General features: G+C 38.3%; 1 protein-coding gene across 1 annotated transcript; it reads left to right on the top strand.

The window, feature by feature from the left end:
* Window positions 1–691: 691 nt before the first annotated feature.
* Window positions 692–4,094, top strand: LOC138601139 (carbohydrate sulfotransferase 12-like). The gene is made up of 5 exons (XM_069672720.1): window positions 692–794; window positions 1,145–1,320; window positions 2,069–2,212; window positions 2,397–2,704; window positions 3,854–4,094. Exons 1-5 carry the CDS (start codon window positions 692–694, stop codon window positions 4,092–4,094), a joined length of 972 nt encoding a protein of 323 aa, XP_069528821.1.
* Window positions 4,095–11,317: the final 7,223 nt, after the last annotated feature.

Here is an 11,317-nt window from a genome sequence, read left to right as displayed (position 1 = left end):
CTATTAGTCCCGAAATTATGGAGATGTGACTGGTCATCAGCTCGAGCAGGTGCTTGATTGACAGGTGAACGGGCCAATCAGCATAGGGGAAATATGGGCTCTACCATTAATAGAGGTTGGACAGGGGTGCCTTTTCCACTATATAAGTACAGTGTGCCATAGCCATGGGTGTGAATAGTTGAGGTATTCAGAAAAGGATGAGGTAATCTGTCAGAGAAGTTTGCAGCAAGGTGAGTGATATAATGTTTAATTATGTGTATTATTAAGGTTGCTCCAAAACTACTGTGCAGGAACATCCAAATAGTGCTTTTTGTTCTTCTACTAATAGATGTTTGAGTTATTTATATATCTATCTATCTATCAGTAAAGCATTAAAACAAATGCATGTGTTATCAGCAGGCTGTGGAAGATATGTTTTGTGTCATGAATACTAATTGATATGTGCAGATGCTGTTTAAATTTAATGGTGTTCAAAAATATCAATAAAAACAAACAAACAAAAAAATATTGTGACTTCTGTATACATCCAATTCTGAAATCATATAAGGACACAGTGTTATAAAAAACAAGAAATGAATAAGGGATAATGGCTTTTACAGTATAACATTAAAGTGTTCTTGAATTTTGTACATTCAGTTTCCTTTGTTTCTAGTTCAATGACAAAAGCTGATACAGATTAAGTCCTGCTACCATGTCAGCATGCAGAAGACTCCTGCTGGTCCTTGGTTTTGTAGGATCCATGTTTCTCATCATGTTGTCCTTCTACCATTGGAACAGGTCTGAAGAAAAGAGAGGTACAATCTGTGTCTACATACCTGTGTGTATGTGTGTCAGTATCCTGGTCCTTGTTAGGAATGGATGTGGTTTGTTCAAATGATGTGTTTGTTTTTCGTGCACCACTGTTTACGAAATGGTTTGACATAAAGTAAATAGATTAGCTAATGGTGAATCTGCAACCTCACCCCTGATTACATTTGGATTTAAGAAAAGTCCTTGGCTGACTTAGGCATTGAGAAAGACACTTTGCTTTTGGCTTTCATCCCCATCATTAATTGCCTCAAAAGAAAAGCCACCCTAAAACAATATTAGTCTAGTGCAGAATTTTAGACAGTTACAACAAATAATCCTATTGATCTCCTCTTAGTTGAAAGGATCTATCAGATGCAGGAACTGAGAAAACAGCTGCTAAGAGAAATGTGTGATGGTGACAATGTAGCCTTTTTGGAAGGAAAGCACCGCTTTGAAGACTTAAGCGATGATGACCTCAGGAGCCTTGTTGTGGATGACAATCATGGCATCATCTACTGTTACATTCCAAAGGTGAAGTTGACAGGAACACACATACACATTACCGCCTTAATCAGAATCAGAAATACTTTATTAATCCCCGGGGGGGAAATTCGGGTAACTTTGTAACCGATTCAGAACATGCCTGATTTCTTTTTTTTTTTACAAATTTCTTTAAGTAACCAAATTATTTTACTGACCATTTGGAAGCTTAATAATACTCTAATTTCTTTGTATGATTTGCATTGCAACCTATCTTATTATATTCTTGCTGTTTCAGTGTTATTTTAATTACAGCTCAACATTCAAAATTCCAAGTATTTTCTCTGCCAGCATCACATTTTAACAATGCCAGAAAGCCTGTGACTATGACATAATATATAAGCAATTGCATCCAGAGGAGGTCTGAGTGTTTGTTTGATTGGTAAAACAAACACTCAGACCTCAAACCGCACAGGTATTGGACCTCACACCGTAGGTTTAAGCCCAAACCAAGTTATAAACCAAATTATAAAACCAAGCATGCTTTTTATTAAAGAAAAGATCATCATATGGGCTAAAATAATGGTTAAACATTGACTTTTGTTTCTAATGGACAGAAACAATGTTGTTTCCTTCTGGCAGGGAGCCCTGAAGGCAAACCATTTGTGGCAAGCCTACTTTTTTCACATTACGTGCCACCAACATGTCATGTCACCAACATGAAGCCAAATCTAAAGATTGCATTTCATTTTCTTTACAGAGTCACTAAATATCCATACTTATCTTGTTCTATCCACAGGTGGCATGTACTAACTGGAAGAGAGTTATGCTTGTACTGAACCGGAGCGAGCCATATCAAGACCCTATGTCAATATCTGGGGACTTGGTCCACATGCCCAATATGCTCACTCAACTATCCAGCTCCCCAAGAACAGAGATGAAGGTCAGTTCATTCAGATCATAGATCACAAGTTTCCTCACAGTTACAAACAAAAAAATACTTTTGTTGTTGGACTAGTTAAAACCAAACTAAATGCAGGATTCAGTTAGCCCAATTAATAATTTAATCAACCAGTAGAGGGTTAGTAAAACAAAAAGGCTGATGTATACTTATTCATTGACCACAGGCAAAGCTGAAGCACTACACCAAGTTCCTGTTTGTCCGGGATCCATTTGTGCGTCTCATCTCAGCCTACCGAGACAAGTTTCAGAAGCACAATGAGTACTACTATCAAAACTTTGCTCGGGATATTCTACGTCTATATGGCAACAAGCCAAATCCACCACAAACAATGCATGATGCGCTTGCATCAGAATTGCGCCCATCATTTTACAACTTTATTCAGTACCTTCTGGACCCATGGACAGAGAGGAGGGAGCCCTTTGAACCCCACTGGAGGCAGATGCACCGCCTATGCCACCCCTGCCTCATACAGTAAGGCCATTGTTGCAAGCTAGCCTATAATTGTAAAGGTCATATTTTCTGTGTATACAAAGGAATTGCAATAATCCAGCTAAGATATTAGAAATGTATGGAGCAATTTTCTGCGTCTGAACAATAGATATTGAATCCTGTAAGACAATGAGCCTCGTGCATGAAATTATGTGAGTTGATGAACTTATGTGGTATTCATCAGTGCTTGTTCTTTTTTGTGGGGGTTCTGTGATATACTAATGATGAAGATGAAAAGGCAATACACTTTAAAAGCAAACTGAGTACAGACTACTTCTACATTCATTTATTCATTTAATAATTTTAAATGTTTTACATATAATTACGATGTGGACCCTAAATCTAGATCAGAGACAAAACTATAGTCCCTCTCCACCTAATCTGCTGCAAGTGCTCACCACTTCCAGTTTACTGGGATCTTTCAGTGAAAGATTTGTAATACTCTGGCATATCCTTGTACATTGTTGCACTATTCAAAGTTATCCAGGGTATAATCCAGTTAACACTTGTAGACTCAGGGTCCCTTGCTGCAAACACAGACAAAGAGGGATTTTTGGCCATAACTGAATAATCAGATACTATTGGTGTATACTTCTCATTTGTCAAGGCAACATCTCCAAATCAAATTGCTCAAAAGAAAAGATCCATTTAATCAAAATTCAAACGTATGTGGTGAATAGAATCATATCTTGATTTCTGACCGGGGGATGCGCACAGCTCTTTTGGTCATGATGATGAAGATGAGTGTCTTATTAGTAAGAATAATACGATAGAATTTAGCATTAAAACATATCAAGCTTATGAGATTTAAGAAATAAAATAGAATTCTTCCTCATGCTAAGGTAAATTAGAACACTTTAGGCAGTTGGTGCTCATGAATCACACGTAGAATTTTCCTTTTTTCCCAAACAAATTCATAAACATTCATGTGTGAGGCCCATTTACATTACTCACTCAAAACTATGGTACTTTTCATGCGGAGTAAACTGATTTTTATATGTGCTATTGTTGAAATGTCCCTCTAGCATTCATTTTTTTACCGAAGAGAACAATTTACAGAATAATTAGGTGTTGATACAAAATAATCTTTATTATATCCTTACTTTCACATTGGTTTGTTTTACTTCCCAGATATGATTTTGTTGGCCATCAGGAGACTCTTCAACAAGATGCTAAGCAGCTACTAAGTATCTTAAAGCTGGAGGACGACATTAAGTTCCCTCCTTCCTATGACAACATGACATCCACTGGTTCTATGCTGGACTGGTTCAAAACCGTGCCCCTAGAGGATAGGAGGAAGCTGTATAAACTGTATGAGGGGGATTTCAGGTTTTTTGGATATAACAAGCCTGAGGAATTGCTTGATGGTTGAGATGTCAGAATTTGAACTTCACTCTTCACTCTTTCCTGACAGGGGGCGAAGAAGTCACAACATTTACCTCTGAACCACAAGCAACCTCTTTCGGTTTATGCAGACAGATGTCACTCAATTTACACCCACTGCAAGGGTGGAAAGCCAAGGTTTTGATTGCATGCTGGAAGCTTTTAACAATGGCCTGTTTTCAGACCCATATCTGTTCTTTCCAAAGTCAACCATTTCTTTTTCTTTTTTTTAAACATTCTTGCTTATGACATTCTTGCATAGCTTATTCTTGTTATTTTCTCACCCAGCAGCTTTACTGTTTCGGTTCAGTCATATCAATATTATTTTAACATCACAATGCTGCATTTTCCAGCTATAATAATAAACCCCCTGTACACTTCCTGCTAGCAACTTAAATTACTAAAGAGAAAACAAATTGGATTAACTTTTCTTCGGGGTGTCAATCTATCAAAAAATCTGCATACATATTCAATAACAGAAGTAAACTCACATTAAAGTAAAGAATGATAGCCAATAACTGATAAATAGTAAATAGAACACAGAACTTACTTGGTTCACATGCAGTTCCCAGGGCAAGGATTTGCATGGAAGTTATTTCAGGGGGTCAAGCAGCCTTACTTCTGGATCAGTGGTAGCATTCTGGGCTAAGGTGGTTCTAGCAAGATGTTGTGAATGTGTTAGGTGGCCAGCAATCCAGCTTCTTTTTCTCCCTCTTTCTTCAGGATAACAGCGCTTCTATTGTATTGTAATTGTAATTGTATTGTATTGTAATTGTAATATTGCTCTATTGTACATCATCATCAGAGGCTTGTTTGGTACAGATACTGCTTGTGACCAAGAGGTTACACAATAAAGTGTGCATAAAAATATTTACAGCATAAAATGGTAAACAGTCTCTAATAAGCCTAAATGTGTGTTTTTTTATTTAGGTAGGTTATATTTTAGGAGGGAATCTAAGGCCACGATAGTTTACTTCTGCCTGTTTAATACATTGCCCATTAATCTTTAGATAGATCATAGGACTGAACTTTGGAAGAAAAGCAAACAGACATATTTTTCTTAATGTTAAGTGTGAGGGATGAGGTCTCAACCCAAGCTGCGATAGAATGTAAATTATATTAAAACTGTGTAAAAACTGAAAGAAGTGGTTTTACCAGATACATAGGACTGTATCATCTGCATACATTTGAAAATGTGCTCCAAGACATGACTGTGGTAAGTCATATTTGTACAAACTGAAAAGAAGTGGACCAAGAACCGAACCCTGTGGGATACCTGTTTTACTCCTTTAAGAGGATGTTTTCTCATTATTAATTACAACACATGAATTAATAATAACATTTTGAAAGATTATGAAAAAGAGTGTCATGATTTCTTGTCTCAAATGCCTTCTTAAGATCTAGGAAAACTGCCCCTTCTACTTCAACTTTATCCAGTGATGATTTAAGCTGTAGTAGAAGCCAGACTTGTCGTGGGTGTAGATAACTTTTTGATTCTACATATTTTGTCAATTGAGGGGCAACAACTTTTTCCAGAATTTTAGAAAATACAGGTAGGATACTAAGTGGCCTTTAGTAGCATTCCTAATCAACTGCTCCAAAAAAAAAAAAATTGGAATCACTCTTGCTTGCTTCCATTTACACAGGAAACTTCCTTTAGTAATGGACAGATTGATAAGATGAATAAGAGGTTTTACAAGGACGTTTTTACATTATTTTTTTTGTTTTAAAAGAGGTGTCAAGGTGAAGTTATAACATCGTGTCAGAAAATACATTTTTTTAAATAATTGTGATCATTTATTAATTTTAGCTATGAAAGGGCGACGAAAGTGATGATTGCTGAGGCATTTCTTCAAAATCATTTTGCATTGGAGGGTGAAATCTCATATAAGACGTAATTTCAAGTGAGTGTAGTGATCGTAGAATTGAATTGAACTTCAACCATGTATTCAACTTTCTTTTTTTTTGTTAGTGACTGTAATGCAATGCTCACTTGTACAATTATGTGACTTTCTTTAAAATAACAGTTTATTTGAGGATTTACAATCAGGATTTAGAGTCCACTATAGCAATGAGACAGCACTTGTGGGAGTTTCAAATGATCTACTTATTGCTTGTGGTACCTAAGTCTCTAAGAGTAGTATGGGAGTCTCTAAGAGTAGTAGGGAGGTAGAGCCTTCAATTATCAGGCCCATCTCCTCTGGAATAATCTACCAGTCAGGGTCCGGTAGTCAGACACTCTACTCTACTCTCTACTTTTAAGAGTAGACTTTCCTCTTTGATAATGCTTATAGATAGGGCTAGGTCAGGCATGGACCAGCCCCACTGACTACCTGAACTTCTGAATGGATGTTGAGTTTCCCATAAAAACTGTGCACTGCTTCCCTAACAACAAGCCCTGCATTACCAGCAATGACAAGGACATCCTTAACAGGAAAAAGAGGGCATTCAAAGAGGGAGACCGGGAAGAGCTGAAGAGCGTGCAGGGGAAGCTCAAGGTCCGACTGAGAGAGGCAAAGGAGGAATACAGAAGGAAAGTGAAGCAGAAGCTGCAGGACAACAACATGAAGGAGGTCTGGGACAGCATGAAAACCATCACAGGCTACAAGGAGGACAGCAACACAGCAGAGGGGGCGCTGTGTGTTTTACAACAGGTTTGATAGCCCAGCTAGATAGTGCCATATGCGGACCATACGGATGCATAGGGCCCCTGTAGCCACAAGCTGCAATTCAGCCTCAGTAAATAAGGGGAGAATTAAATTACCTGTCTTTATTTGTAACCAGCCAAGCCCCTCATGTGTAGCGAAGCACTTAGATGCTCAAAATTAAATGTAGAATATAAACAAAACTAAACTGTAATGATAGGGAAGCTGTGGCTTTTGTTGTGGGGTAATCAGCTTAAACTCATCATGATCCTGTCAAGCAATGAGTGACTGACCCATGGCGGTTTCTAGCTTTGTGGGGGCCCTATGCAAAGTGCTGTTTGGGGGCTCCTACTTTGTCAAACTACAATGGGGGGATTAACCTTGTGATCCAAGGAGATGCATCAATCTAGTACACTTTGAGAGGGAAGCAGATTTGTGAAAAACTATCTCAAATTCAAATTAAACATCTTTACTCTTGCAAGGTTTTAAATTCATTGAAGAAATCTTCAAAAACCCTCTGTACTTAAAAGCAGAACATATCATACTTGGGAAACCTCTTAAATGCCTTGGTAGAGATGAACAATATTTATTCAGAATATTCAGAATCACAGCGCTGAAGCAAATAACAAAAGGATGTTAAAAAAAAAAACTAAACCCCCAGATGCAATAAAATGGAAAACAATGATTCAAAAAGTAAATTGTTTGGAAAAAGGGACTCACAGAATAAGGGATATGGAAGATATTTTTGAGAAGAGATGGCATATGTTAGAAAGGAAATTATAATTACACCATCAGAAGCCATGAAGGGGTCATTGTATATGTATGTGTGTTATGTGATTTTCTGTTTTCATAGGTATACCTATGCATATATTTGTTAATTGAATAGTTGTGGATATGTACGTGTCTAGGTAGATATGTGTCTAAGTACATATGTAGATATCGATGTGTGTATATACCATAGACTGTATAAAAAGATGGATGACATGACAGCTCCCTAAAAGTGAAGCCAAAACATTTCGGGCGCCCCTGCTGACTGGCTGCAGTATAGGTCATAAAGCCCGCCTCCTCCATGTTAACAGGTGGGACATGGGTCAAACTATAAAATCAAAATACACGCCCGAAATTTTTCTCAAACATGGTTTCTGTCATTATAGCTAGTTACTATCATGCTGATTTACGTCCAAGTGTTCATTTTTCTGACAAATTTATTTTTAATTAGTTAATTGATGCTGTCAAAATGATGATTGACAGCTCTGTTGACAAATTAGGCTCCTGCAGCCAATCAGTTCCGGGTGAGCAGAGGGGAGGACGATCCGCGAGTAGAAACGTAACTAAAACAATCACTACAGTCATTGAAGTTTCCATACCTGTGAACGTTAACCTCAGACCAACACAGAGGAGCTATTCTGCTGTTAAACGCGTCCTTGCTGTTTTTTCGGTAAGTTAAGTGTATGTATGGGTTAGTGGAAGTGGCTACCGCCGCTTCACTCGCCGATCTCTTCTGCGCAGACTCTGGCTCCGTATGATGTCACCATCGCATGATGGCAGCGCCTATCGCAGGGGCTATTTTGGCATCAATTATGTACAATGGGAGCAGATGGAGACGCGTTGTCCATCTATATATACAATCATTGGTATATACCCAGGGCATTTCCACAGACAGAGACATAGTATGGTGAATTTAACCGTATCCTACAGTTTTTCTGTCTCTTAAGCTCAAAAGCTTTCTCAGCTATGTTTTCTTCTTTTCTTTTTCTCCCACTGTAAACAGGCTGACAGCCCAGATTCGTAATTAGATGCGCATCCCTAGCAACGGTCTGTTTCATAGCAATGAATGCCGTATTTAACCGATCAATCAAGTAGCCTATTGAACACAGCCGTGTAATAATGAACTTATAATTATGCCATTTTTGGGGGGGGATTGTGCAAGATTTAAATCTTTCTCAACAACATTTTAGAATATCTCAAGTCACCCCTTCAGTTCTCCGAAAGAACCCTAAGGGTGGTAGTACCCCTATTGTAGAAAAAACTTTGTAAAGCCCCCACCAATAAAAAGTAGCCTATCTGCATCAATACAGTTATAGATCTCATCATCGTGACCCATTTTAACCTGACTCAGTATCTTACCAGGTTGATTCTCTGAATCTGATGCCCTTTAAGTCCCCCAGACTAAATTTAAAGTTGTTCAATTAGAGGTGTAGTGGCTGAAAGGACTAATAATCAATAACTAATTCATATAAAATTATGTAAAAATTAATCCATAACTCAAAGTTTTGCATCATTATCACAGACATTGGTGTAAAAGCTGAAAGAGAGTGATGGCACTCATCTTTAGCTCCTAGAATCAATAAGTTCATTACTAAATAACAGACTTTAGGTTCACCTTAAATTCAATGTTGGACGCCACCCGATTTTGACAAAACAGGGAAAACTTATAATTAGTTATTAATTAATTTAGGCTTGTGATCTCAGGGTTGCTACAAGGTTGGCCATGGTGTACAGTGACTTTATCATTTCATACACACACAAATCACAGAATCTTTATAAATGAAATATTTATTAAACTACTAACTACATGACTAAACTACTAAATAGAAAATACATGAATAAATGAGGAATAAATGAGTTAGCACAATGAATAGGTTGCATGATGAAAAATCTCTAAATAGGATTGACATTAAGTCAAGTCAAATCAGTGACCGTATCTTTGGAAGTTTATCAATTGATTGAATGTAATATACACCATTCGGCAGTGGAGAGTTCGAGGGGCATCATGGAAGATAGGGAAGCACTTTAATATTAGGTTTAACTCTAATTTTGATTAAGGCTCCTAGTTTAGGTCTAATGCTTATTAAATCTCTTGATTAATTTCTCGGTTGGTAATTTAGCATCAATTGTCTGACATCAACTCTTAACACTTGAAATAGTTTTGTTCACCGGACGATGGGCAGAGTGGCAGCAGCAAGGTTCTTCCTGGCGGCCTCAGCATTTTGGGTCCCACGTTGCAGACTGTAGGCTTTGAGTCTGTGTCTCACCATCTCTCTCAGCAGCAGCTGGAGCATCTCTTCATGTCCTTTGGCTGAAGGGGTCATAATGGCAGCTTTGCCATATTCAAAGTCTCTTCCATTCAAAGTCTTTGTCTCTAACGTGATCTTCATTCAAATGCTTTATTCAATAGTTGCAAGATTTGGCTTTTAGAGAAGTTCAGTGCAACTTAAGATTCAGCAGAGTCGCAGCAGGCGGTGTTTTCTGGCACAGCATTCTGCATGGCAGCATCAAGGTGAGAACCAGAGGCAAAAGAGCACAAGCAGCAATAAGGGATCCTGGCTGGCAGGACTCAAAGTTCTAATTGTTCCAAAATCAGAAGTTTTCTTCACGGGTTGGTTGGATGTCCCTTCCAACATGCTTGGTGTGGCTTGAAGTCTGCAGTGGCCTTGGACAGTCAGGCGGCAGGCTTTACCCCCTTCTCTCCGGCCTTCGGCCATTGGGGTGTTTTGCATAGGCGGGAGCTGCTGGCCACTGCCCATCATAAACCATCTGTTGATTCTTTCAGTTAAACTTCTTTTACACACGTAATATTAATTCGCTTAACCTTTTTAATTCCTCCATATTTGAAAGTTTTGCTTTCTCTCCTTTGAAATAAGACCAAATACTTAAAATCACTCACCAAATAAGACTTGATCAATTGAAATAAAAGTATTAATGGATTTTAACAACCACATAGATGACAATCTTAGCTGTTATGACAAATATGTATACCTGTACACATACATTTTATATACACTGCATGCACAATTATTAGGCAAGTGAGTATTTTGACCATATCGTCATTTTTTTGTGTACTTTCCAACTCCAAGCTGAATGAACTTGAATGCCTATTGGATTTAAGCATACTAGGTGATGTGCATTTGTGTAATGAAGGAGGATGTGGCCTTAGGAGATCAACACCCTATATCAGGTGTGCACAATTATTAGGCAGCTTCTTTTCCTCAGGCAAAATGGGCCAGAAAAGAGATCTAACAGACTCTGAAAAGTCAAAAACTATAAAACATCTTTCAGAGGGATGCAGCACTCTTGAAATTGCCAAGATATTAGGATGTGACCACAGAATCATCAAACGTTTTGTTGCAAATAGCCAAAAGGGTCGCAAGAAACGTGTTGAGAGAAAAAGACGCAAATTAACTGCCAAAGATTTGAGAAGAATCAAACGTGAAGCTTCCAGGAACCCATTATCTTCCAGTGCTGTCATATTCCAGAACTGCACCCTACCTGGAGTGTCCAGAAGTACAAGGTGTTCAGTGCTCAGAGACATGGCCAAGGTAAGAAAGGCTGTGACCCGACCACCACTGAACAAGACACATAAGTTGAAACACCACGACTGGGCCAAGAAATATCTGAAGACAGATCTTTTAAAGGTTTTATGGACTGATGAAATGAGAGTGACTCTTGATGGACCAGATGGATGGGCCCGTGGCTGGATCAGCAATGGGCATAGAGCTCAACTCCGACTCAGACGCCAGTAAGTTGGAGGTGGGGTACTGGTATGGGCTGGAATTATTAAAGATGA

Source organism: Semicossyphus pulcher, unplaced genomic scaffold, assembly GCF_022749685.1.
Source record: "Semicossyphus pulcher isolate SPU_LCO1_2020_fin unplaced genomic scaffold, fSemPul1.0.p SCAF_21, whole genome shotgun sequence".
Classification (NCBI taxonomy): domain Eukaryota; kingdom Metazoa; phylum Chordata; class Actinopteri; order Labriformes; family Labridae; genus Semicossyphus; species Semicossyphus pulcher.
This window is presented reverse-complemented; position numbering and strand designations above follow the sequence as displayed.